Source organism: Aedes aegypti, chromosome 2 (genome assembly GCF_002204515.2).
Source record: "Aedes aegypti strain LVP_AGWG chromosome 2, AaegL5.0 Primary Assembly, whole genome shotgun sequence".
In the NCBI taxonomy this organism is placed as follows: Eukaryota; Metazoa; Arthropoda; class Insecta; order Diptera; family Culicidae; genus Aedes; species Aedes aegypti.
In genome coordinates this window covers 298,762,037-298,789,642 of record NC_035108.1, presented here as the reverse complement: position 1 = coordinate 298,789,642, position 27,606 = coordinate 298,762,037, and the positions used below count along the sequence as shown (strand labels likewise).

The 27,606-nt window shown below is 35.5% G+C and overlaps 3 protein-coding genes across 4 annotated transcripts in view; 1 reads left to right on the top strand and 2 right to left on the bottom strand.

Annotated features, from left to right (window-relative positions):
* LOC5571668 overlaps positions 1–27,606 on the bottom strand; it is a 411,897-nt gene that overhangs the window by 193,581 nt on the left and 190,710 nt on the right. The window lies entirely within an intron of this gene.
* On the bottom strand, positions 949–1,742 carry LOC5571671 (mite group 2 allergen Gly d 2.02). The gene is made up of 2 exons (XM_001653708.2): positions 1,598–1,742; positions 949–1,518 (listed from the first exon to the last, which is right to left on the bottom strand). The coding sequence occupies exons 1-2, from the start codon at positions 1,665–1,667 to the stop codon at positions 1,127–1,129; spliced, it is 462 nt and encodes a 153-aa protein (XP_001653758.2). The 5' UTR covers positions 1,668–1,742; the 3' UTR covers positions 949–1,126.
* Positions 21,166–21,827, top strand: LOC5571672 (epididymal secretory protein E1). Its single transcript, XM_001653709.2, has 2 exons — positions 21,166–21,320; positions 21,389–21,827. Exons 1-2 carry the CDS (start codon positions 21,251–21,253, stop codon positions 21,772–21,774), a joined length of 456 nt encoding a protein of 151 aa, XP_001653759.1. The 5' UTR covers positions 21,166–21,250; the 3' UTR covers positions 21,775–21,827.

Genomic DNA, 27,606 nt, shown 5'->3' with positions numbered 1-27,606 from the left:
CCAAATTTCTCCATCATGAAACTTTTTCCCAAACATTCGTTTACTATCAAGAATCTAGGGTGAAAATTTAATATAATAAAAATGTAAGTTTTGTGTAATTTAAAATTTAAGTTTTATTTTTGATTTTTTTTTTAATGAAAATAAATGAAGTATTTTTCAGTGTATATTTTTTCTTATAGTTCAAACGGTTCACTACAACATCTTCATAGAACATTTTTCTCTAAAACCAACAGCTTCGGAGTTGTAATTTATCAAATAAGTTGCATTTTCAAAAGTTATTCTTGAGTCAAAATTATCAATTTTTCTATGGAAAACACTTATTGTATCATAGGGGCCCAGATAGCCGTAGCGGTAAACGCGCAGCTATTCAGCATGACCATGCTGAGGGTCGTGGATTCGAATCCCGCTGGTCGAGGATCATTTCGCAAAGGAAATTTTCTTGATTCCCAGGGCATAGAGTATCTTCGTACCTGCCACACGATATACACATGCAAAAATGGTCAATCGGCAAAGAAAGCTCTCAGGTAATAACTGTGGAAGTGCTCATAAGAACACTAATCTGAGAAGCAGGCTTTGTTCCAGTTGGGACGTAACGCCAGAAAGAAGAAGAAGAAGAACTTATTGTATCATACCAAAAACATGTGCAAAATTGAATCCTAATCGCAGACTATCGAGCACGATTTTTATTGTTTCTGGCTCATTCTGGATGGAATTCGTCAATATGAACATGTTAGACTGATTATAAAACACGTACATCAAAGATTTGAAATTTCATACCATAAGCGAAACTTCTTTGTATCAATAAGGTTATTCACTTATCAATGCATAGTTAAAATGTCTTGAAGAAAAAAAATTTCATTTTGTCACGCGGTGCTTCAAACAAGTTTGACATGCTTCTATCATCATATATAGACATTTTGAAATGCCAATATCACTGAGAACACAATTATTTGTTATATATATTTATTTGCAAAAAAAAATTACAAGTGAATCGCTAAAATATTTTACATTCAATAAATAATTTACTTGAATAAAATCCTTATTCAAAACTTTGGTACCAAAATTTCTCATTTGTTAGAACAAGTTTTAAAACCATCCCCAACACAAAACATCACTCGAAATCGCATTATCTTTTCGCGATTCTGGCATTGAAACGAACGCAACCCAAAGCTACGCCACCGTCACCGGTCAGACTGACTTCGATTTCGACCGGCATATTGACCGCCGGAACCTCCAGAGAATCGTCAACAAGAACGTAGTTGAAGGCTCTTCCGGCAACGATCGGACAGCCACCCAGTATTCCTCCATTGCAAGCATTGGTCAGCTCCGGAGGGGTCCTGAAACCGAGGTCCATACCAAGGAAACGGGCAACGATTCGGGTGGTGGCCGTCTTGCTGTTAACACTGCTGACAATCCCACTGGCCAGAGCGTACAGCGGTTTTTTGGCAACCAGGACGCAATTGTCACCGGAGCAGTCGTTCACAGTCAAGGTGGTTGGCGTTGGAGCTTTGTTGGAACCTGCGTAAACGAATCGACGTCCAGAAGTTGGTAATAGTTGTTGGTAAAAGTTTCAAACGGAATTCTAAAGGGTACTTACATACTCGGAAGTTGACCGCAGCAAAGGCCATCGCAGGCACAATAGCGAAAAGAATGAGGAACTTGAACATCCTGACTAGTTAACTTGGATAAGGTTGTTCGAATTATTGACCACTGAGTACTGAATGCCGTAATTAGCGTCAGCGTCCAATTTATATGAAAGTTTGAATCACAGCTGAGTGGCTTATCAGTTGCAGCATAAAAAAGACGCGGAGATAAGATCTTCTTCGCGGACCGTCCCTTCTCGCTCTTTACTTAGATGCTTTCGGCTAGTGTTTTGCGGAGAACGGATATTGCAATGGTGCTATTAAAGTTTCCTAGTTTTTTCGTTGATTCTATTTGACTGTTTACTTGGTCCAGTATTGACCTAGTCAATATGAAGTTACGTCCCGAAACGCACGTTAAATTTTGTGTATTCTGGCCAAACCAGTGGAGTTGGTTCGTTTTCTAAGCTCTCTCGGATAGATCATAACGTCTTTCGAAATAAGAATTTTAGATAATTAATAAACTAATTGATTTACATACTTAATATTTTTCTGACACGAACAGAGCTAAAAATTACAACATGATTAGAATGTTGAACTGTACATGTTAATGGTTCTGACTCCGTACTTGATCGATTCAAATGAATAAGGGATAGGACTTTACTTTGAGCGCACATTTGGCAATTCTCACATTATTGATCAATAACGGCGCTGGCCAAGCTCTTACAGTCAGTTGGGATGGGGATGAAATGTTAGTTAGTCTTTTATGATTCTTGCTTCTGGAGACCGAGAATACCTCTGCATCTCATCAATCACCACGAGAAGGGTGTTGATTAGAGAGGAAGGAACAAGACACCTTTGGTCGGTGATGCGATTCATGAATAAGGAGGTAAATACGAGTCTTACTAAAAACTAGTTTTGCATTTTTGCCTAGTGGTGAAAAGATATTGGTAAAAGATTAAAAAAGTACGTTGACAATCTACATTCGAACTATTTTCAAAGGTTATTTTTAATAGTAATGAAGAAAAGGTATGTCTATATTATATGAAACAGGAATAAGGGTTAATGTTGATAATTGAACCGAACCAACCCTAGTTTGTTTGAAAACAACATGAACGTAACGTTGCCATGAATAATATTTCATAAGCATGAAACGAGCATAACGGGCATCAAAAATTATTTTTTCATAGAGCAACGCGCTGACACCAATAGATGAATTAATCAAACGCTCTTTTAATTTCGTGATGATAAACACGCCCACGCCTAAGAATTTTGCGATGACTCAGTAAACAAACGGAAACTATTATCTCCGTTGACTGTTGTGCCGACTTGCATGCAAACGGGCAATGGCAGGAATGTGCCATTAAACTGTCACTGGGCGTCTCACAATGGCCCAAGGGTGGCTAAAAGTAAAAAAAAATGATGTTTGCAAACCCTTTTATTAACATTTTTCCTTGATTACTCTAGTATTGAATAGTAGCTTCCGTTTCGAATAGTTTGGTGAGAATTTCGATTTCTCACACGATGTGAATGGTTTCAAACTTTTTTTTTTCAAATTTGTGGATGTTGTTCCTTCAAAACTGCTGTTTCTATAATACATCTCAATCTAATCTAGCTCAACTAGTCTCATTCAAAAGAGTAAACCTTATTTTTCGTGTTAAAGATATTTTGAATTGTATTTAAATTTTTTACCATTGGAGAATTCCAAAAAGTGTGTCACATGGAACCTCATTAAAAATTTTGTATTTTTCAAAGCTGTTGTAAGTTACTTAGGAAACATTCTAGAACGATGATTCATTTCTCGTTGTGTTACAAATTTTGTATGGTATTCGATGTGCTGAGTCATTGCATGCGCAATTTTTACGCCAAGATATTACAATTTTTAGTTTTGTTGCAGAGCTAATCAGACCATCAAACCATCAGATTTGTAGTATCAACTGATATTTTGAGATTATAAGTTTTTGAATATACTTTGCAAATATCAAAACATTGCGCTCGATGTTCAAAAAATACACCAACACGTTAATGCTTCCAGTGGACGGTTATGTCCTTTGAAGGAAGCACCACACTAGACAACGGACTAGCATGTAACGCCCAGTTGCAAAGTCTGAAAATGTTTGTGACGAAAAGTTCAAATTAGTGTGCCTAAAATTCCATTTCCAATGAAACTTGATGTTGATAATGATATATGAACGAATTATATTTTTTAAGTCCTATTTGTCAATGTACCAAAAATGTCGAAATTTTGTTTCAACAATAATTTCGAGTGAAATTATGAAAAAAAATCCACGTGCTCGGCTGGCATTTGAACCCAGGACTCTTGTATGCTAGAAGAGCGCTTTACCAACTAAGCTACCGAGCCACTTGGTGACCCAATAACTGAGTCCATCTTTACCACGCGTTATGGGTTAATTAGTTTAATAACCATGCGGATTGGATTACCGAACAGCTCAATATAAGCGTCAATTTAATAATTTCGAACAAAATACTTTCAAAAAGCATGTTTTATTGATGGACTAGGGTTTATACACGATATCAGCAAGATTTGTACTTTTGACCAAAATTTTTATGGAGTGCGGCCACTGTGCGTCTGTTTACCACCGCGGATTGTTTGGGTTATGGGAGTTTGTTTATGTAGTTCCGCCAATGCGCCGAATGTTTTGACCGAATAAGGGGAAATATTCTACTGTTGATAAACAAGGGGCTCTACTCTACCCCTTCTTTTGTTTTATCGGAAACTGGGGGTTGCGGAGAGTAATTTTGTTGACAGCATATTAGACGCTAGGTTCAGATACAAGACTTGGTGAGAACGGCAGTGTGACCGAAAGTGCTTTTTAAAATATGTCGTATTTTCGGAATTATACTGCAAAAACCTCCATGCTGGAAATGTTTATGGCAACTATTGTACGGTTATTTCCATTGAGGTTATTCATTATTCACCATCATGAAGATTTTTCTAAACAGCAACAATGCGGTACGGTTTCTTTGAGGAAATACACAGGCTATTTTGATTATTTACGGTTATTACACTAATACCATTTATTTTTGATAAATCAATTGTATAACAAGAAAGCAAAAAAAAAATAAATGAGAAAATCAAATAATAATGATATTTTCATTTATCTAAATTTCATATAAAAAAATGCTGGATTCATAAATTAGAATTTCCGTTTTGACTCATATCTCTAACACTTAGTGCCAGCAGTGACAAATGCAAAATTTGGCAAATTGATTGATCTGAGCTAGTCACACAGACCTCGAAATAGATAATCCTTACAATTCCTAAAGTATAAAATATATTTGAAGGCTTTAACTGCAACTGACCATCATTTCCTGGTAAATTGGTGACATATTGGTGACTCTTCTTCTTCTTCTTCTTCTTCTTCTTCTTCTTCTTCTTTCTGGCGTTACGTCCCCACTGGAACAGAGCCTGCTACTCAGTTTTTATGAGCACTTCCACAGTTATTAACTGAAAGCTTACTATGCCAATGACCATTTTTGCATGCGTATATCGTGTGGCAGGAACGAAGATACTCTCTGCCCTGGGAAGTCGAGAAAATTTCCAACCCGAAAAGATCCTTGACCGGTGGGATTCGAACCCACGACCCACAGCTTGGTATTATATACTGATTATTGTTTACGATTTAAGATCCCAAGGCCTATATTTGTTGGAGATTTTAGAGGACCAAGAACATCCGCAGAAACTAATACAATATACCATTTACTCACATGAATGCACAATGGTCGGGCTCCATATAAAAGGGCGACCAAAAGTGCCAAAAACATTTAAAAGAGATTTTTATGTTTTTTATCGTTTTGAAATATACCTCATGTATTGTATTATTATGATCCTTAATTGAAATTGAAATAAAATTAAAATTTCTAAGACTATTATGACGGCAAATCGGCTGAAGTCAAAAATTGAAAAATGTAACAATAAAATTGAAAAATGTAACAATAAAATAAGGTACAAACTTTATAATTTAGGAATGCAATATTTGCACAAATTTACGCACTATCTGAAAGCTTATGGTTCAACACTTTTATCGAGCATAAGGATGGAAAAAAATATTTGGTTTAATAAAATTAAATACTATTCAATATTACACTTTAGTAATTTTGATGATTTTGAACATGAAAAACAACTCTTGTCGCGTCATGTCGCCGCCATTTCAAATATTGCACATCAAAAAGCATCCTTAGATCTTACAAAAAACGTTTAATTTTTTGCAGAAATTTTGCTGATTTGCAAATTAGAGATATTTGAATAATTAACTATTTTCATATGTTTTGACAATATGTTTCATACACATTTTATTTAAATATATTTACCACTTTTCATACACATTTTTATCAAACTCGGTCAAATACAAACAAAATTTGTGCTTTCAGCCCAGTTTTATAACATTTTCAATAAAAAAAAACTTTTTTTTAAAGCTATGTAATATCTGAATAGCCCCTTCTGAGACAATAAAAACGCAAAATAACATATTCAGATTACATATTTCATCGATTAGGGCGATAAAACTAGTTGTGGCCAAGCTTCATTTTTTCCGACCATTGTGGAATGGTAAGGGACCTTTGGAGAAAACTAATCTTAAATCACTTATTACGGTCGTAGATACCAAGACCTATATTCTGTTACCGAACGGTAACTTTGCACGCCAGTGGGGATGTAGGGAAGAAAAAATTGAGGTAGTTTAACGGTCACTTCAAATGAGCGGGCATTGAGTGTGTCGATCTACACTGAAAATGTTTCTTCGTATTTTATCCAAAATCCATTTCGTAAAATAATATTTCATACATATTACGCTATTTTCATTCACCGTACGAAATATTTGTATTTGAAAGAATGTCGCGATTCAGTTAGTTTATGAAATATTCGTAAAATGCACGAATTTCAATTCGTAGATATGCGTTTTCGTTATTTTTGATTTTGTTATTCTTGTTATTCATTTACACTACTCACACTGGATGAAAATTCTCGAATACATATTCAAACAACCTTAAATCGAAAGAGTAAAAACAACTTAGATTTCATTCTGAACCAACTTTATTATCACTTTTGTTCAATCAAAACAAAACAATACTTGTGTCAATCTTACATAGTACAGTGGTCCAGAAAACAGATTTACGCTGAAAGATTCCAGATGCATCAAAGTTATTTGTATTGGTTAAGCCCTTTGTTTGATGTAATTCAAAATAAGGTTGGTCCCCATTGTCATAGAATTGAAATAGCCTACTTTCTTCGGAATTATGGTATACATGCATCGTCAAAGTTATCAACCATTCAATTTTAAGAAAATTTACCAAAAACAAGTTATTTTGCAGCTCTTAAATTGAACAATTTATAACTTTTTTCTATGTTCACAAAGGGCGGTCCATAGATAACTGGTTCTCTAGCTCGAGTGTTTTCAATTCTAATATCACATCAAAGTAGTTAATGGATTATTTTAGGAATTTTAAATTTGGTTAGTGAAGGAACTTGGTATCTCTTTTCGTTCAAATGTTGTAGTTCTTTTCCTCGCAAAATCACGTCTACTCTGATTGGGGCAAATAAACAAAATATAAGTTGGCGGTATTCAAAAGACGAAATGATTTTCTTCGTTATAGAAAAAAATGTGTTATTTCTCTATTTTCAATAACTTTTATCGTAAAATATTCAATGACTTTTAAACTAAAGTAGATATCAACAATTTTTAGCATGAAAATTGGTTTACTTCGATGAGAAATGTGTTATAAAAACGAGATGAAAAAAAAAATTGTATTGTTTGCATTTCTTATTACTTTACAAGTTGAGCATGAAAACAAAATTTGAAGCAAAAATGGTCTTCGACAAAATTGTTTCTAAAAATATAGCCTTTTATTATTTGTTATCTTGAACAAGGGAGGTCCACTATATCTCAATTATCATCTTTCTTTTTTGTTAAAATACTGGTATATAGTCTTTGGCATTTTTTTTTTGCTTTGAAAAGTTTCCCTGAAGCTCAAAATCTGACCGATTTGGAGCATTTTTCCTCAGTCAACATAGGGTGGCCAAGAAAAATACATTTTTTAATTGTAGTTTTTCTAAAATGAACTTTTCTTCAGAATTTCATAGAAGAAAATTGTTGATGTCTATTTTAGTTCATTATTAAAGTTTTTCTAAAAAAAATAATGTTGTTTTTCAAGGCATTTTACTTGAGTTAAAAACACATTTCTTGAATTAAAAATAACACACCTGTATTTTTTTTAGATACAATATAAAAAATAATTTTCTCTTTCGAATGCCATAAAAAAATATCTTGTTTGATTGCCCCAATCAGAAATATTCACATTCAAAGTGTGCGTGTTTTCGATAACTAAACGTAAAAATTGGAACAAAGTTTTTTTAATTGAATGATCTACAACTTTGCTGATGCATGTTTACCTTAATAGCAAATAAGAACGTTGACTATTTCAATTCTTTCAAAATGTGGACCACCCTAATTTTGAACAACATCAAACAAACTTGTAGGAAACAAGTTGTAAAACAACATTGTAGAAAATAGTGTTCGTCTAATGTTTCCTTCCATATGAATATAAACAAATCAAATCAGTTTGCCAACACACAATTCTGTTTAGTTGTAATTTACTTTTGAAAATGTGAAATTATCGAAAAATACCTGGAAATTTTAAATACGTTTACTTGAATTTTGACGGATTTTCACACTCTGCCCGCTGCATTTTCACTCTCCATATCTCAATATCCTCTTTATCTCGATATCTTCCTATCTCGATGTGATTTCATTTACGATTTTCTCTGTGTATGTCGATATGCCCATTATCAAAGGTTACTAGACAAGATTTTAGGGATTCAAAACAATATGCGAAGATGAAATAAGGTCTGTTTGTTTTCAATTTTCCTGGTAACGGAGTGATTTTCAATCTAGTATTCATAAAATATTTGTTCTATGTCTATTAGACTGGCCCACTTTAGTATGGGAGAAAAATAAAGTTGTATAATTCCACGGGGCACCCACCAGGATTATTCTTTAGGGTTAGAGGAAGACTTCATGAAAGTTTCAGCTCATTTGGTCTTTCCATGAGCTGGCGCAATTGAATTAAAGTTAATATGGGATTTTCAGCTCCATTATATAGGAAACAGCACATCATCTCCTGTTTGAGTCAGGAAAATTGTTGATCGCGTTCAATTGAACCTAGAATGTCAAAAACACTACTTGATACTATAGCAAACAATATTGTAGAAGGTTGTATGATGATTAAAATTGATAAAGTTGGTGTTTTAACTATCTGAAGTAGATTTGCAATATTGCATAGTATTCCTTCAACTTAGCTGGGTGGTAGCCACCAAGCGCATCATAGCCACCTATGACGCTGGGCGAGCTGCGGCACAAGGTGCATGCACATGTGTGATTGTACGGGAGTGCTGATCTAAGCCTAACTTTCAACAACTAAAAGCTTAATGAAAATGAGCTTAAATCCAGATACAACCTTCGGCAACAATGTTCAATAGTGTATCAACTAGTGAATTTGTCATTCTGGGCTCAATTGAACGCGATTAACTAGTGTACGAGACAAAACAGTGACATAGGGTCAATTTTCAATATATTTGAGACGAATATTCCATACAAACTTTGAATTGAATGCGCCAGCTGGGGGAGCAACCAAATGAGTTGAAATTTTGAGAGAGCTTTTTTCTTACCCTAGAGCACATATCTAGGGGGTGCCCCGTTGAATTTTACAACTTTTTTGTTTAAGGGCCAGTCTAATGTCTATGACCATTTTAATATCGAGATGTTGAGAATCGACTGTTATTTAAAATAAAAACTTTAAATCACTGTTTTTTTTCCAAACTGTGGGAAAGTAACCGACGTCGATTTGAAAAAGTAATCGAGAATTTATTGGGGGTTGCGACTGGAAGTTGAAAACGTAAATTCTTGGTTGTCGGCTACCTCAGTCTTAATCAGCGAACTTTTTAATTTATTTTGCCCGACGTTTCAGCCATTTGTTGTGGTCTTTTTCAAGGGAAAGCTGTTTTGTACAAATATATAATTAGTTTTAAATTTTGTTAGTCTAGTCTAATTTGTCTTACATGGTCTATCGCTTTTGTCCTTATTGATTTAGCTGTTCTGCGTGTCGAGTATGCATTTAGAGATTTGCAAAATTAGTACAAATGTAAGTCCAACATTAAAAAAAATATGTAAAAATTGACAAATATCATTGTAAAATTTCCACAGAAGCAAAATTACGAATACTCGACACGCAGAACAGCTAATAAGGACAAAAACGATAGACCATGTAAGACAAATTAGACTAGACTAACAAAATTTTAAACTAATTATATATTTGTACAAAACCGTTTTCCCTTGAAAAAGGCCACAACAAATGGCCGAAACGTCGGGCAAAATAAATTAAAACGTTCGCTGATTAAGACTGAGATGCCGATAATCAAGAATTTACGTAATCGAGAATTGTTTAGTATAACGAAACCGTTCATTTGCTCTACGAAATCATTCGTTGTTTTCTGCAACGAAATGGTTTCGTAGACACATTTCGTAGAATTAACGTCACACTGCAACTTTCAATGGGAAGAAAACCTTTACTACGGGCCGTGCTTACAAATCTCAAGCCGACCACCTCCTAAAAGAAAACTCGCAAGGCCCAGGGAAGCTCGGAAGACCCGGCATCGGTGGCACCCACAGGTCCCCTTTCATTGCTCTGAAGTAGAGTGGGCTGGTGTTTCGGATTATTCTGATGTTTCAGGTAGCTAATTAGATCTAAGTGCAAGTGAAAAATATACAAAAAAGCATTGTACTGTGCCTCAGAGTCATATTCGTACAGAGAACTGTTTTCACATCAAGTTGGTAGAAAACTATCAACAAATATTACTGAATTCGAAATACTTCATCAATAATAAACCTTCATTATTTAGAAAGTATTTTAAATTCGATATATCATTTGATCAGTATTTACCAACTTGATGTGAAAACAGTTCCCTGTACGCATACTAATTTGAAACACTGTATGTATCCCAGCAAATCGTAAGTTTTGTGAGATGCACAAAACCATTTCGTCGAATACACGAAAGCTCTAGCACTATTTACGAATGATTCGTACATTGCGTATGAATATTCGTTCTCAATACGAAATAAACGAATTTCGATTACAAAATTTTTAGTACAATATATCAATCATTGTTTGTTTTGATTTGAAGCTTGATTTTTATTACGAAGCTGGTTACCTAAATTTTACGAAACTGTTCCGTTGCAGAAAACAACGAATAATTTCGTAGTATAAACGAACAATTTCGTTATATAAAACAATATATATTTTCAGTGTAATGGCACCCGTGCATATAAAGCGGGTGGTGAATTCAGCCAGCCAACCAAAGTGGGCATTCGGCGATGTGGGGAAAAGTGGCGATACCCGACCCGAAGACAAGGCACCAATAGAGCATCATACGATGGGGCCAGGAGTTTAGTTGAAACGAGAATTCGGGATCAGTCAGTGACAGATTGCTCTGGACTACAGAAGTGTGCCAGCTCGAAGCCAAAATTATATAACGTGTCTCAGAAGAAGAAGTGTGGCCTCCACACCGGAGATATATTACTGCATAGTGACCCGAGTGTGCACCTCAAAGCCTTTGTGCGTCGGAAACCAGCGCATGAAACGGTAGTTGCGGCCGACCAATAATCTGGCCGATGAATCTTTTCGTTGTTAGGACCTCCCCACCGAAAACTTCCTCATCAAACAACGCCCTGGGACCCGGGAGGCAAAAGAGGCCTTTGGTGCCCACCCCGGAAGCTGCCGTTGGCTTGTACCAGCAGCTTGGCGCTTACGCAAGTCCCCGTCTGGGACGGTGTAGTTTTCTCCCGAGAGCACCAAAAACCCCTGTACAAACCAACAAATTATTCTGATGACTTAAATGAATGGTTAAGAGACGGTATCAAATTTAAAAAAAAACTATTGATAGACCATTGATCACGCTTGTAGATCCTAAGGCCTATATTCGATGAAGCGGTTCCGGGTCATTTGGCCGAATTCCGTTTGGCCGAACGCCATTTGGCCGAAAGGGTCATTTGGCCGAATGCCATTTGGCTGAAATCGAAAACAATAGTGAACTTCAGTTAGCATGCATTTGTAATAAATTTCATAGAACCTATTCTTCTTATTCTTGACGAAAGATAAATCATCATTGATATACAAATAATTAGCTCTTTAGTGTTAGTTCAAGAAACAGTCAATACTGAAAGAAGAACGTCCTAAATGTAAGCAATCATTCACTTCTCTGCAAGGGGTTAGACCTGCTATAGCAGAGGTTTCCACATAACGTTTGTAATCTTGTAGACCTATGACAGTAACTAAAAGATTTTATGACTTGATCGTCTTTCTGCTGGATTGGATTGCTTCGATCTCTCTAATCGTACTCAGGTAAATATTTCATAGTTGTAGCAACCACATTTCTTTGCCTTTTCACAACAAAGAACCAGTGTGCTTCTTTGACGTAAGTTTTCACTGAGTCGCTCGGTTTACTGCTTTACGCAAGCAACGGTGCAGAGTTCTGTTCACACGTTGCAATCTTAATCTCGGAGGAAAAGACATTTCACCTAAGTTAACCATTGTGTTAAAATACATGTTTTGGAAAGGACTCTTTAAGATCAAGCCTAAATTCCAATAACTATGAAAAATACTTCACTTTTAGAAGAACAGCCTATGATCTAAAGAAGGAAAAATCTTATGAAAATCTAACCAAGTGAATGATATATTAGTTTTATCAGTATAACTAGAAAGAACTGCCGATGATTTAAAGAAGGTAAAATTCCCAATGAAACCATAAGCTTAATGATTTCCGATGTGGATGAAACCAGTTTAACTCGAAAGAAAGGCATATGTTTAAAAATGGGAAAAATGTATGATGAAATCATTAAAGACACTTGAAACCTTAAAACAGCGTTCATAATCCAGAGATGAATAAGCCATCAGCTTAGAGTCTTGAACGATGTGTGGAGTCCACAACTTCGTTCTGAATAGACGGTTCAATTTTATCATAATCATCCCGCCACATCATACAAATCAACAATTAAAGCGTTGAAGCAATTTGATTTTCTTTTTCGCAATTCGGCCAAACGGCATTCAGCCAAACGACCAGTTCGGCCAAATGGAATTCGACAAAATGGCGTTCGAGCAAGCGGCATTCGGCCAAACGGCGTTCGGCCAAATGGCCGGACACCGATGAAGCTCTTGGAGGACCAAGGACATCCGTACAAATTAATACAATACAACATTTACCGTTTCCCTAACCATTATGAATGGCCTGCTTTCGTATAAATATTCAGCAAAAACAGTCCTGTCGTCCTGCTTAGTCGCGCTTAGTCGACGACCAAGAAGCTTTTCTAAGATTATTTTTTCTTAACGCCCTGTAGCACATCAATTGAAAATTCCTGAAGAAATTTGACTTTGTTCCATGTAAATCATCTACAACTTAACGCCCTATATGACATCAATCGAAATTATCAAGCTGTATCAACGCCCTCAAGTAATTTGACCTTGTCTCAAATAGATCAGCTACATCTTAACGCCCCTTAGGGCATCATTTAATAATTTCAAGCTTTATAAACACCCTCAAGTAATTTGACCTTATTCCATATAGATCATGTACATTGTAACACCTTGTATGACATCAATAGAAAATTTTAAGGTTTGTCAACGCCCAGGAGTAATTTGACCTTATTCCACAAAAATCTTTACGATATTAGGAGCATCTTTACGGCCTGTTGAAAATCAAAAGTTGACATGCTGTATCAACGCCCTAGATTAATTTGACTTTATCCAATGTACAATGTGCATCTTAACGCCCTGTATGACATCAACAGAAATTGTCAAGCTGTATCAACGCCTTGAAGCAATTTGATCTTGTTTCAAATAGCTGAGCTGCATCTTACCGTAGGACGTCATTTCATAATTCCTAGCTGTTTAAGCGCCGTGGAGCAATTTGATCTTATCCTTTGTAGATTAGGTGTATCCTAACGCCTTGTAGGACATCAATTGTAAATTACAAGCTGTATCAAAGCCCTGGAGTAATTTGACATTATTTCAAATAGATCAGGTGTATTTGACCATATACGTCAAAATAGTAGAACATGATTTAGAAAATCGTTCATTTCATAGGGTAAATACCATTGCTCACCTAGTTTTTGTAGCCTATCTTATTCAGTTTTTCTTTCAACTTTCTAACAGTGACCTTAGAATTGCGCTAATGGTGAAAGAACGGTTTTACAAACAAAATTCAAGATGGCGACCGAATTCAAAATAACCACTAAAAATGGTTTAGTCTCAGATCAAAGCTTCATCCTTGCTTTATACGATGCCACTAAGTTAGCTATGTGTTCCAATGGAAATATGAGACATATCGCGTAAGGAAGTAGATAAAATGGGCTTTTACGCAAAATTTTTAGCTAGCTGGCGTACGAGAGGTCCACAAATTTGAGAAATCCAAAAGGACCACCCTTTAGTTTTAGCATATACTAGCGATCAGTGACATGAAATTGAAATTCTAACGATGGGTGCCGATGGTGGCCTGGTTTCAGCGAGAATTGCTCAAATAAATGCAAACATAATAATTCAATAATTCGTACAACAAAAATAATGAGAATTCAATCCCTGGTTGTTGTCTTGAGTCGACTGTTAAATGAGATTTAATTTTGGATAAAACAAATTTGGTGGCCATCTTGTATTTTGACGCCATCTTTCGTTTTAGCAATAGTATAACTTATTTAACACTCATTATGTTAAATTTAAATAAAAATTTAATTGAAACTACTCTTCTATTTTGAGAATCTGTGTGGTCACCAGGTTTCGAAAATATTTCGATGTTTCTATGAAGCCCGAAACTACCTACTTTAATAAAAAATGGTCAATTTATCAAAAAAAAACTGGGCTATATATACCTTTTTAATTCATATTACGGACACTTAAGGCTTCAGTGAAGTACAAATAATCGAAACACATATAAATTGAATCGTTATGTACAAAACTTTCTCGCAATCAGGCCTTGCAAACACTTAAATTTCAAATGGTGGATGCTGATTCAGATTCCACATCTTTAATTCACTTTAATCAATAAAAATGATCGTCTACTTCATGATTTTTATTCCGGACACAACCACACTTTTGCTTCATATTCCGGAAACTTCGATTCGAATTCCGGACAGCACTTAAAAACACAATTAGATTAGTCGAATCATTAATTAAACGCACTTAGCCGTTAGAAAGACGTCAAAACTAGTTGAACATTGTAAAATTTCATGGATTGCTATATAAAATGTTTATAAAAATCATCTTTCAAATTGTGAACTTTTTGATGGCAAATTTTGAAACATTTCGAGTGAAATCTTTCCCATACAAAGTAGAGTGTCCGAAATTTGAAGCTGTCCGGGATTCGAATCCAAACGGTAGTCAGGTAATAAAAAAATCATAAAAAAAACTAACATTTTGTTTTTTATTATTCCTTACACATTTCAATTAAAATGGAACACTAACTAAACAAGTGAAAATGCATATTGGTTCTAGTGTGTTTGCAATATATTTTGAAGTATTAGAGACAATAAGCTTATGAGATGCCCGCATTCACGTCTGGGAGTACATGCGCCTTCGGGGATATAGCAACGCTCCCCTCAAAAGCGAACGACTAAGAAGCTCAATTTCTACGACGACATGACTGACAACAAACATACATACACTTTTGTTCTGATCTACAGAGGTTTATTATAAAATGAAAGTGTACCTTCATAAGTTTTATTATGAGCAATTCCCGCTGAAACCAGGCCGCCATCGGCACCCATCGTTAGAATTCCAATTTTATGTCACTGATCGCTAGTTTTCGATAAAACTTAAGGTTGGTCCTTTCTTTTTTCTCAAATTGGTGGACCCCTCGTACGCCAGCTAGCTGAACAGTTTGCGAAAAGCCCATTTTTTGATAAATCTTGGGTATTTCGTCACGTGATATGTCTCATATTTCGCTTGGAACACATAGCAAACTTAGTGGCATCGTATAGAGAAAGGATATAGCTTTCATCTGAAGTTTAAAAAAAATTTGGCCATCTATTTTTTTTTTTTTTTGTTTATAAGTCTCTATAAAAAAAAGGATATAGATGGCCGCCCGATTTTTTCACTTAAAATAATATTCATATTCTTTACTCGACTCGATAAAACACCAAAGATTGAAAACTTGTTTCTTTGTAGTACAAAAAAAGATTTTTGTATTGATTGCATTCGCCATATGCGTCAAAATCGTACAACATGATTTAGAAAATCGTTCATTTGATAGGGTAAATACCATTGCTCACCTAGTTTCTGTAGCCTATCTTACGCAATTTTTCCTCAGCTTTCTGATGGTGATCTCATAATTCTCATAATGGTGAAAAAACGATTTTTCTATCAAAATTCAAGATGGCGGCCAAATTCAAAATGGCCGCCAAAATTTTTTCGATTTCAAATGAAAGCTATATCCTTTCTCTATACGATTCCACTAAGTTTGCTTTGTGTTCCAAGCGAAATATGAGACATATCACGTGACGAAATATCCAAGATTTATCAAAAAATGGGCTTTTTCGCAAACTGTTCAGCTAGCTGGCGTACCAGGGCACTATGGTCCAGGAATCAGTTTTACGCGGAAAGATGCATTTTGAGCTTTAGAATGAAACATTAGACAAAAACGGTCTTCTACAAAGTTGTTTGTATTAGTAAGGTCCTTTGTTTGGTGTTATTTAAAATTAGGGTGGACCACATCTTCATAGAAATTGTGTAACTAACTTTCTTATTTGTAGAAATTATACTATACATGCTTCAGCAAAGTTGTAGATCATTCAATTTCAAGCAACTTTGCCAAAAAAAGTTTTTTTATATCTCTTAAATTGACCGATTTAGAGCTATTTTACTACGGTGACATAGGGTGGTCCGAACAAAATTGGTTTTCTGGCTCTAGAGTTTTCAATTCAAATTTCTCATCAAAGTAGTCTATGAAACACTTTTAGAGCTTGGAAAAATGCGTAGTTTGGTGAGTGAAGAAACTCGCTATCTCTTTCCGTTTGGGAGTTATTGTTGTTTTTCTCTCAAAAACATGCCTACTTCGATTGTGAATATTTCTGATTGGGGCAAACATAAAAAATATCTTTTGACGGCATTCAAAAGACAAAAAAAAATTGTAAATTATATCAAAAAATTACAGATGTGTTATTTTTGTAACTCTAATAAAACACCTTGAAAATCAAATATTTTTTATCACAAAAACTTTAATAACTTTTAAACTAAAATAGATATCAGCAATATTTTTGCATGAAAATTTGCGTTTTGTTAAGTTCTAAAAGTCGTTCATAGATGACTTTGACGAGAAACTAATATTAAAAACACTAGAATTGAAAAACTGATTTTTGTTTGACCACCCTTTGATAATTAGGAAAAAATGCTCTAGATTGGTCAAATTTTGAGCTACAGAAAAACTTTTTTTGGCAAAGTTGGTCAAAATTCCAAGTTCTACCGCTTTGCCTAAGAGTATATACCAGTATTTTTTCAAATAAAAAAGTTGATTATATGATTTGTGTGAAATTGTGGACCACCCTAGTTTTGAATGACTCAGTATGAAAGCCTAAATTTTTATAAACAATTTTGTAGAAGATCATTTTTGTCTAAAATTTTATTTTCATGCTCAAAATGCGAAATAATAAAGAAATACATACTATGAAAATCTTCAAAATAGTTTGAAAGCCCTATCTTTCTTATTTTAGATTTCTCGTCAAAGCGGTCTATGAACGACTTTTAGAACTTAACAAAACGCAAATTTTCATGCAAAAAGATTGATGATATCTTTTTTAGTTCAAAAGTTATTAAAGTTTTTCTACTTAAAATCATTTGTTTTTAAGGGCATTTTATTAGAGTTACAAAAATAACACATTTGTAATTTTTTGATGTAATTTACAATTTGATTTTGTCTTTTGAATGCCGTCAAAAGATATTTTTTATGTTTGCCCCAATCAAAAATATTAACAATCAAAATAGGCATGTTTTTGAGAGAAAAACAACAATAACTCCCATACGGAAAGAGATAACGAGTTTCTTCACTCACCAAACTACGCATTTTTCCAAGCTCTAAAAGTGTTTCATAGACTACTTTGATGAGAAATTTGAATTGAAAACTCTAGAGCCAGAAAACCAATTTTGTTCGGACCACCCTATGTCACCGTAGGAAAATAGCTCTAAATCGGTCAATTTAAGAGATATAAAAAAACTTTTTTTGGCAAAGTTGCTTGAAATTGAATGGTCTACTACTTTGCTGAAGCATGTATAGTATAATTTCTACAAATAAGAAAGTTAGTTACACAATTTCTATGAAAATGTGGTCCACCCTAATCTTCAATAACACCAAACAAAGGACCTTACTAATACAAACAACTTTGTAGAAGACCGTTTTTGTCTAATGTTTCATTCTAAAGCTCAAAATTCATCTTTCCGCGTAAAACTGATTCCTGGACCACTGTGCAGGGGTCCACCAATTTGAGAAAACAGAAAGGACAACCCTTAAGTTTTATCCAAAACTAGTGATCAGTGACATAAAATTGGAATTCTAACGATGGGTGCCGATGGCGGCCTGGTTTCAGCGAGAATTGCTCTATGGTCTTTAGATCGCACTGGAGTTTAAGAAATTAAGCAAGTATTTTTCTTTTGAAGATCTACACGAGAACTGTCGAATTTTGAAGCAAAATCGAAAACTGAGTGCATAGCGGCACTGAAATAATGTCTGGTAAACATTTTTAATGTTTCATGTAATTCTGGCCTTAAATGTTTCCAACGGTGATACTAAATCATAATATTTTGTCTGATGGCTGAGATATGACCTCTTAACCATTGTAGCGCATGTTTTTTTCCTGGGATTGGCAATCTTTGCTCATACCCCTATCTTGCTTCGACCATGTGTGTTATTTTTCTATAAGCGTTCAACTACAATGCACATTGGTTCCAAAGCCATATCTAGGAAGACAAAAATGTTTACGTTTTTACCGCCAACTTTAAATACATGGTGTCTTTGCAAAGTTACCCCATATTTTTGGACTTTTTTATTTTCAGTGATGTGAAATCCATCCCTAAATGCCACCCTCCGCATGGTTTATGAGATCAGAATACAAACTTTTTTGCTGCCACATTAAGTTTTAGAACAACTGATTTGGTGCAACTTTGCTGAAGAACGTAAATTTCTATCTCTCATGGTTTGTGAGTTATGATTTTTTTCAACTTATATGTTAGGGTGGTCCTGAAAAAATCAGTTTTTTCTTTATAACTTTTTGTAGTTTCTCGCAGAAAAATTGTTCCGAGCACTTTTAGAACTTTTGATTGCAGATTTTTGTAGAAGATACTAATTTTTTATCGCTTTATGTTTAATCGAGATTTTCTTCGAAAAAATATTGTTTTCATTAGAAATATTTTTTTTCTCTCTTCGTGGTGAAAAAACTGTGAGGACGTTTTCTGTTTGGAGAGATAAGCAACATTTTCAAAAAAATGCTTTTAGACAGAAATTGTCCATAACTTAGAAAATAATCGAGATAGCTTCAGCAAAAATGTGCAAAATGTTATGTTCTCAAAGTGTTTATACAAAGTATCCGTAAAAAAAATCAACGCTTTATGATATATTTACCATCAACCAAATGTATACGGTGAAGAAAGCGAAAAAAAAAAAACTTCCTGGAACAACCGAAATAACTATATGTAAAGTAATTTTAAATTGAATATGCATGCTTTGATATCAGATCGATCACAGTAAACGGAATCTTAGGAGTAGGGAGTACGAACTTATTTGCTGAAGGTCACCCTTATTTTACATCACTGAAAAAAAATGTCCAAAAAATATGGAGAAACTTTGCCGAAGACACCATATATCAAAAATTGACGGTTTAGGTTTTGGAACCATTGTGCAATGTTTTCGTTAGTGAAAAATTTTCAGCGGAATGTTACGATTTAAAAAAAAAATCGTGAAACGCTGTTTTGGGGTCACCGTCGTATATGTTTTTTTTCTCACAGTAGCGTGACAGTTAAAAGTTCGCAATTTCAGGTAATCTATGCCCTCAGAAGATAACAACATTTTTAATCCGAAAAGTTTATTGACTAGTGGGAATTGAACCTGTGACCAACAGCAAGGTCTTGCTGTTGCTAGTTAAAATCTACTGCTTCAAACCCCAATTGGAAATATTAGGAAGAAATACGGTAGACCACACAGCTAACGTTCATGTATAGAAATTGTTATGCAAAAAAGCAAACATTTTTCGTTCGAGTCTCTATCTACATTATAATAGGTATTCAACAAAAACGCATTTGATAAATAATTATTGAATATCAATAATGTTTTTTACTTACTAACCGTATCAGTAAACACACGACACAAGGTTTTATTTCACTATAAAATATCAAAGTATTTAAAATTAGTACTTTAATCACTTCTAGCCAATTCTTCCGGTCTGCATTTGATTCATCACAAGCTATTCACGAAATTGATTGTACGCATCTCCGAAAATCTCTAGATATCTCTTAGAGTACAAACACTTCCTTGTTGCTAATCAAGCAATCAAAATCTCCAACAAAACTGAGCGGTGTTGTAATTATTATGCTGGTCATTCAAAAGTAAACTATAGCGGCATCCACAAATTACGTTGCTATTACGTAATACATGGATGCTTCCTGTAGAGCTTGAAGGAAAGTCATTTTGATGCCTATTTATCTCAATATTGCCCAGACAGACAATAGCCTGTATCAAACGATTAATAATTAAAAATTAAAATTACATTACCTAGCTAAACCTTGATCATAACCTGATTGTACGAAAATTCCATGATTCGAAACTTTTATCATCTTCACTTGTTAAGAAAAAAGAAAAAATATGGCCTTAAGGTAACGTATTCTGAAACCTTGTCATCAAGGTCGTACAAGAACGCTTACACCAGGAAGCACCTTCATCCTCGATGAATGCGCCAATGAAACTACTCAGAAAACATTAAAAACAAATTCATCTCAATGAGACAAACAACTCAAAGTCAACATAAATTGTTGTGGTTACGATGTTTTCATTTTTAAGTTCCCATTCGGAAAACATTTGCTCAATTGTTGAATATTTTGTTTTCATCATATCGTCATCTGAATACGTGCCGAAATCTGTGTACCACAGTTGTCCTGGTCCGAAAACAACAATGCTCTGATCGCAGACAGGGTGACGTGCGTATTGTCTCGTTCCAAGTCTCACCACGCAAAACAACTCCAGAATGTACCAGATCAAGCCAATGATCTCCAACCCAGTGTCTGCTTGGAGAAGAGGTCGCGTTTTGCAACATAACTGTAGTCTTTGTTGATTCATTTATCGTTTTATGACAAGACTATCATCTCAATCATTTTTGAATCTTATGTGACAAGCATAAATTTACCAGAAAAGAGTTTTTTAGTAAAAGAATCATCTCGAAAATGTATGTTTAGTGATGCAACTCTGCTGGTAGGTACCGAAAGGGCGAAGCTTGGGAGCAGCCCTTATCTTATCTTCAAAGATGCTGTATGGAGCAGATTAGCAACCCAACCTAAGATATAAATTGGACGCCGACTCTGATCGTGACATCAAATCGTCAGTGATCATATACTCGTGCTTTCATACTCAAGAAGAAATGTTCAGGTTACTATTTCTTGTCGCACTAGTACCAGCCATTGCCGTGGCTGACGTCAACTTCCGTGCCTGTAAGTCCTAACCAAGTTTTTTTTGAATTCGATTTTTCGCGATTCTTCCAATTATTTTCGTATTTCAGGTCCGGATGGATCTCCAACCCCAACGAGCTTAGCCGTGAACAACTGCACCGAAAGCAGCTGCATTCTGTCTGCCGATCAACCGCTTTATGCCCTGGCCAGTGGAATCGTGAGCACTGTGGAAAGCAATACGGCAACTGCCTATATCGTTGTCCGACTGGATGACGTGGAGGTCGATTACCAAGTCCCGGAGGAACATGTTGATGCTTGCAGAGAAGGAATTGTCGGAGGTTGCCCGGTCATTCCCGGAATTCCCTTTAACTATGCCGTGGCCAATGATAATCTGACCATTCCGTCTGGTGGCTTCCAGGTGGAAATCGAATTCGGTCTCGAGGGTGACGGTGGAGTCAAAATTGGTTGCGTTCGTTTCGATGCTTACATACAATGAGATTATGTTAGTAGGATAATAAAAGTTTTTGAACTGCTTCATGAAAACAGGAAGTTTTGTTGTTCTATTTGTTCTGCGTTGTTTTACAGCGTAGTTAAGCTTTTGTTGCTATGCAATAATTAGTAGAATACGCAATGGCTTCATGGAAACTGATCTTGTTTGAATAAGAAGATCTTCTAAAATTGAAATGGACCTCAAGGACAATTTTGCTGAGATATAATTTATTATGGTTTCATATGCCTTTATAGTAAACAACCTAGTCAAATTTTCTGTTCCTTCATTAATTCAGTATCATGTTTAAAGCTTAAGTTTACCAGAAATATGTTGATATGGAACAATCACGGAACACTTTTAGTTGAGTGATCTATGAGCTCTTGTACAATTATTAACTGAAAACTTTCTTTGACAACAGATCGTTAAAATATCAATACGACCACTATGAAAGGCATATATAGCGCCACCGTAGTCTTGTGTGCCTGATAGACAAGCCAATCTGTATTGCATGCACGAAGATGCTCACTCTACCCCGGAATGTAGACAAACTGTTGAACCCGAAGAAATTCTCGGCTGGACCGGGCTTGAACCAAAGCATCCATCCTCGGCATGGTATTGATGAAAACTCAGATAAAACCCGAACTCAAAGTCCTGCATTACAAGTCATAAAATTCTTGACAAAATCTGATTTTCTGAGTCCATCGAGAAGGCCTTCCTTAGCCTAATGGTAACGTCCACGCCTACACAGTAATGCCAAGCTGCAGGTGTCCGGGTTAAACTCTCGGACGGTCCAGGATCATTCCGTAATGCCAATTTCTATAATTTCCCTGGTAATAGAGTATCATTGTACCTGCTAGGTACACGTTATACGAATGTGAACTTGCGTTGGCAACAGATTCCAGAATTTCAAATCATGGTGTATTTTCGTAACATTAAAAAAACACACGAATCATGTTATGTCTCATATCATGGAAATCTCATTTCTACTCGTGTAGCTATGTTATCGCAATCACGTCTATTTTGGCCTCTGGGATAATATGAGATTTGAAATAATCGTGTGTAGGAACATTATTTAGCTAGTGAAAAATATAATAAAACTGGTTTGGTTATAATATTAATGTTAATATACAGAGAAAAATGGTTTGGTAGTATCTCTTAATGTAATGGTAGTTTGTTTGAACTTTTGATTAGTTATTGAGCATGAGCATGATTGACCGCCCGCAGTTGCTACTCCGTTATTGCAAGAACAGCTGTACTTACACAGGGAACCAACAGATACTACTCGGGATCAGTAACATCCTCAATGTGTAAGTACTGGTGCTCTCATTATTATAATAAACAATACCGGCGCTGGCTGCGTCCGAATGCAGGTCAATTTGGGAATGAGAGGGAAATTTTGACGTGTTACTTGCTTTACAGAAGCCGAGGAGTCCTCTGCACTTCCACAAGAAAACACTGGGAGTTTGGATATGAGGAAGGATTCGTTTTGGTAAACGATAAAGATATAATTTTAAATGAATACGTGAACATATACACGGATGATCGATACCGATACTGCGGTTACTATGCGAACCGGACACGATGCGAATTCCGTCGCTCGCCTTTAAAGGATCATGCAATAGATTCAACGGATCAAACACAACTGAAGCGTCGATCTTTTTTGTTTTTCACCGGCGCATTTCGTTTTTTCTTCCACGCAACGCGAACCGGACACAATTGATCCGGATTCCGTCGCTCGCCCACAAAGGAGCATGCAACAGATTCAACGGATCAAGCACTACTCTGTTTGAACTTTTGATTAGTTATTCTCGCTTAAGTTGGATTTCGTGAACCTGATGTTTTGTGAGTCAACATTATGCATTTGAAGAATTCCGTCACAATGTTGGCTCAATTTTTGGGAACAAGGACCTTCTGCCGTTCTACGCACATTTGTCCTGCTGTCCATAAAGTTTACATAGAACATGGGACAAATAGGCGTAGAAGGGCAGCTTTATTTATAAGTGTAGTGATCTTTCGGATGATTTAAGGCCAGGTTAATACCTATAGAGGCTCGTTCAATTATATTTTGCCAAGTACGTATAACAGAGTAATCCACTAAATTTCTTCATCAACAAAAGAATATATATTTTCAAACATCACCAGTCTCCCTCCGAAAATTATGAACTATGATGATACCAATTTAGGATCATTTAATCATATACTAACATGATTAGAGCACAAATTGCCTAAAAACTTCTTGAAGTAATGATTATCAAATTTACAAGTGCAACGAGTGACCTTTCAGAGTATTGTGATAAAGGATGACCTTACAGGCTTATTAAACTTACACAAAAAGTCTTATTATTATTTTTATTATCAAGACTTTCTTCCAGCGGATGATTCGTCTCTAACTAGAACTTTGTTGAGTGTGACCCTTCAGATCTAAAATCGAAATTTAGATCAGGAAGCGTAACAAGTCTCGAATTAAAATAGGTTGAAATAACTATTATCTGTCAATTGTTCAATTGAATTACTGATCAAAGTTATCCCATAACTCCGAAGCATGAGAGCATGCTTCCTGATCCAATGATCTTCCAATGAGATCTCTAAGTTGTCGCACACATTTTTCATAAATTTTAGTGGGAAAATGGGGGTTTCTTATATTTAATATGGAAACAACCATTGAGTTTAATTTGCTGCTGAAAAGGGATCGCTAAAGAAATGTCTGCCCGATTCCTTGTAGAAATTTGCTACAGCGACTCCCGTTAGAACTGACATTTCTTTTTAAATGCGTATTGCGATCAGAAAAAAAATGCTTTCTTGATCGATTCCTTGCCGGAATTTGCCATGATAGACCAAAAAATTACTTTATAGTAGCAAACCAGGCTTGAAAGTTAAAGTAATTAAATTTTCCCCGACAGTATATTTTGAAACTTCCAGCATATGAAACATTTGTTACTGTATTTATCCTCGTCTAAAAAATTCTGGGATGTAATCGAGGAACATTTGATAATTATCAAAATTTTGACACCATGATACAAAATTAGGAATACCGTTGTGCGAGGTGACATTAGATCATAAGGGTGACTTTGGGCCAATATTTTTACAACAAGCTAATGACAGAATAATGAAAACTATGTGTCAAGCTTATACATTTATACATTATGAATAGTTTGGTCATGGGTTAGTTTTGCGATGTTCCTAATAGCCATGAGATGCATCGAAAGAGGCGGTCAAAGTCACCCCCTAGGCCCAATGTCACCCCGCATGGCGGTATTTCACGAGTTTCATCAAAATTATGGATATTCCCGAGAGTGCTGAACTTGTGGTTAAAGCTTAGTATGCTTTTTCGCTCAAGAAAAATAAAAAAAAAAAATCCTTCACTGAATGGGTCATGAAATCTCTTACAGAGAACCCCTTATGAAATGACTTTTTTTTTTTTTTTTTCTTTATTAAAGTGATTTTTAACTCGTTTGGCTAGTTCATCACTGCCACATGAGGTGCCTGAAGGGCACTCGTGTAACGGGGGAAAGTAAGGCGAACCATAAGGGTCCGTCTTCGAGCCCATATTATGAAATGACTTTTCTTCCAGCTGCATACTGCGATCGAAGAAAGCTTATTTTCTTGACCATTTCAGGATATAAATTTTCCACACATCGAGATAGGCGATTACTTCTCTTGTCGACAGCAAACCAGCCTTAACCAGTTCAGACACATCAATAGGGCTTTAAAACAATATTTCGCTACAGACCCTTGCTCAGTTGTTTAAGACTCAAGAAAATTTCTCAACTCAAGCAATAACCCAAGCCACGATTTAAAAAATATTCGACAAAAAATCAAAAACAGTATACTTCGTCTACAAGTAACAAATTTTGTAATGTTTAAACCAAATGATGCAGTTAGAATTAAAGGAAAGTAAGTGTCAATAATCTAGTTTTAATTAAAATTGATTTCAAAAATTTTCAGCAATTCTCTTTTAATTATTTTTTTTGTGTTTATTTCAAAAAAATACGTAAAAATACTGTTGGAAACCTCGAAAACAGTGCATTTTTCAGATTGCTCAACTAAAAATCGACCAAAATATAATATAATAAATCAAAAAATCAAAATTAATGGAACGGAGTGATGATGAAGAACAGGTGCTTCGCACAACAATTTCGTTTCAAAAAGTGCTACAGGATCAATCCCAAGATACATTTTAGTATCCAATAGTTTTTATTTCAACAAATTCAATGACAAGCATAGTGAAACATAAATGTAGAAGCTCGTTTAACCTTCCTAATGCATTAAGAAAAAGTGACACATTATGCATTAAGGGTCAAAAGTGATCCATGACTTTGAAACGCTCTCACAAATCCATTTTTGTATTGATCTTCGTTCTTTTAGATTTATATAAAAAAATATGGAACTCTGGAATAGAACCCTGGAAAATTTTTGTGGGTATGGCCATTCTGAGAACAAGGTTTTTGAAAGTGAAACTACACCAAATTTACCGTAGACTGCTTCCGGAAGCATCCAATTTCATAGTTTCTCAGCTTGGTGTTCTTATGAGCACTTCCACAGTTATTAACGGAGATCTTTGCCATTTGACCATTTTTGCATTTGTATACCATGTGGCAAGCACAAAGATACTCTATGTCTGGGAAGTCGAGAAAATTTCCAACCCGGAAAAATCTTCAACCAGTACACACTTAAATTATTTAATGGATTCCTGTGAAATTTCAACAGCTGAATGGTTCGGTAAAATAAATTAACGGAGTACGGTAAATTTTCACAGTATTCGGTGAAAATTCACCGGAATCCGTTAAATTCCGACGAAATTACGGTGTTTTATTTCACCGAACTGTTCAGCTTTTGAGATCACGGTGAAATTCACCGTAAGAGCTGAGTGTGTAGGATTGGGCTCCAGAAATATCTTAGCATTCCTCCAGGAATTCCTCCAGAGATTCGACAAGGGATTCTAAGGATTCCTGCAAGAAAATATCGACAGGGATTCCTTTAAAAATTTGGAAAGGGATCCTGAAGGAATGTCTCCAGTGATCCATAGATTCCTTCCAGGATCTGTTGCGAAGTTTCTCCGTAGACTTTTACAGGCATTTTTCAAACGATTACTTCTGGTATTCCTTTACTGATTCCTCTAGAAAATCATCAAAGGATTCTTGCAGAGATATATATTAAGTTTTCTCCAGAAATTTCTACAAGAGTTACACTAGGATAATTTATTCAAAAATTACTCAAGATATTTCTTTAGTGATTTCTCCAGGAATTTCCTCCGAGGATTCCACCTGGAATACATATAAATATATCCCCAAGTAGTCCTCTCGAAATTCGCCCAGGAATTATTCCGGAGATTTTTTCCAGGATTCTTCCAGGGATTCCACCAGGAATTCCTTCTGGGATTCCATCAGGAATTCCTACAGGTGTTGTACAACTTACAAATTCCTCAAGAATTTCTTCCACGAATTCTCTCAGAGTTACCACGAGGAAAATCGCTACATGACTTGTTCTAAGGCTTTCTCCAGATAAGGCTCTAGGGATTCCCAAACAATTTCTCCAGGGACTCGTTCTGGGCCTGCAAAAAATCCCCCAGGGATTCTTCCAAGAGTTCCTCTTGACATTCTGTCAGAGATTCTCCCAGGAACTTCATCAGAAATTATCCTAAGAATTACTTCAAGGATTATATTTGGAAAATCTCTACAAAAAATCCTCCAGTAAAATCTTTACATAAATTTCTTTTGGGGAGTCTGTTTCTGGATTCCTTCAGATATTTCTTCTTCTTCTTTCTGGCGTTACGTCCCAGCTGGGACAAAGCCTGCTTCACAGTTATTAACTGAGAGCTTTCTTTGCCGATTGACCATT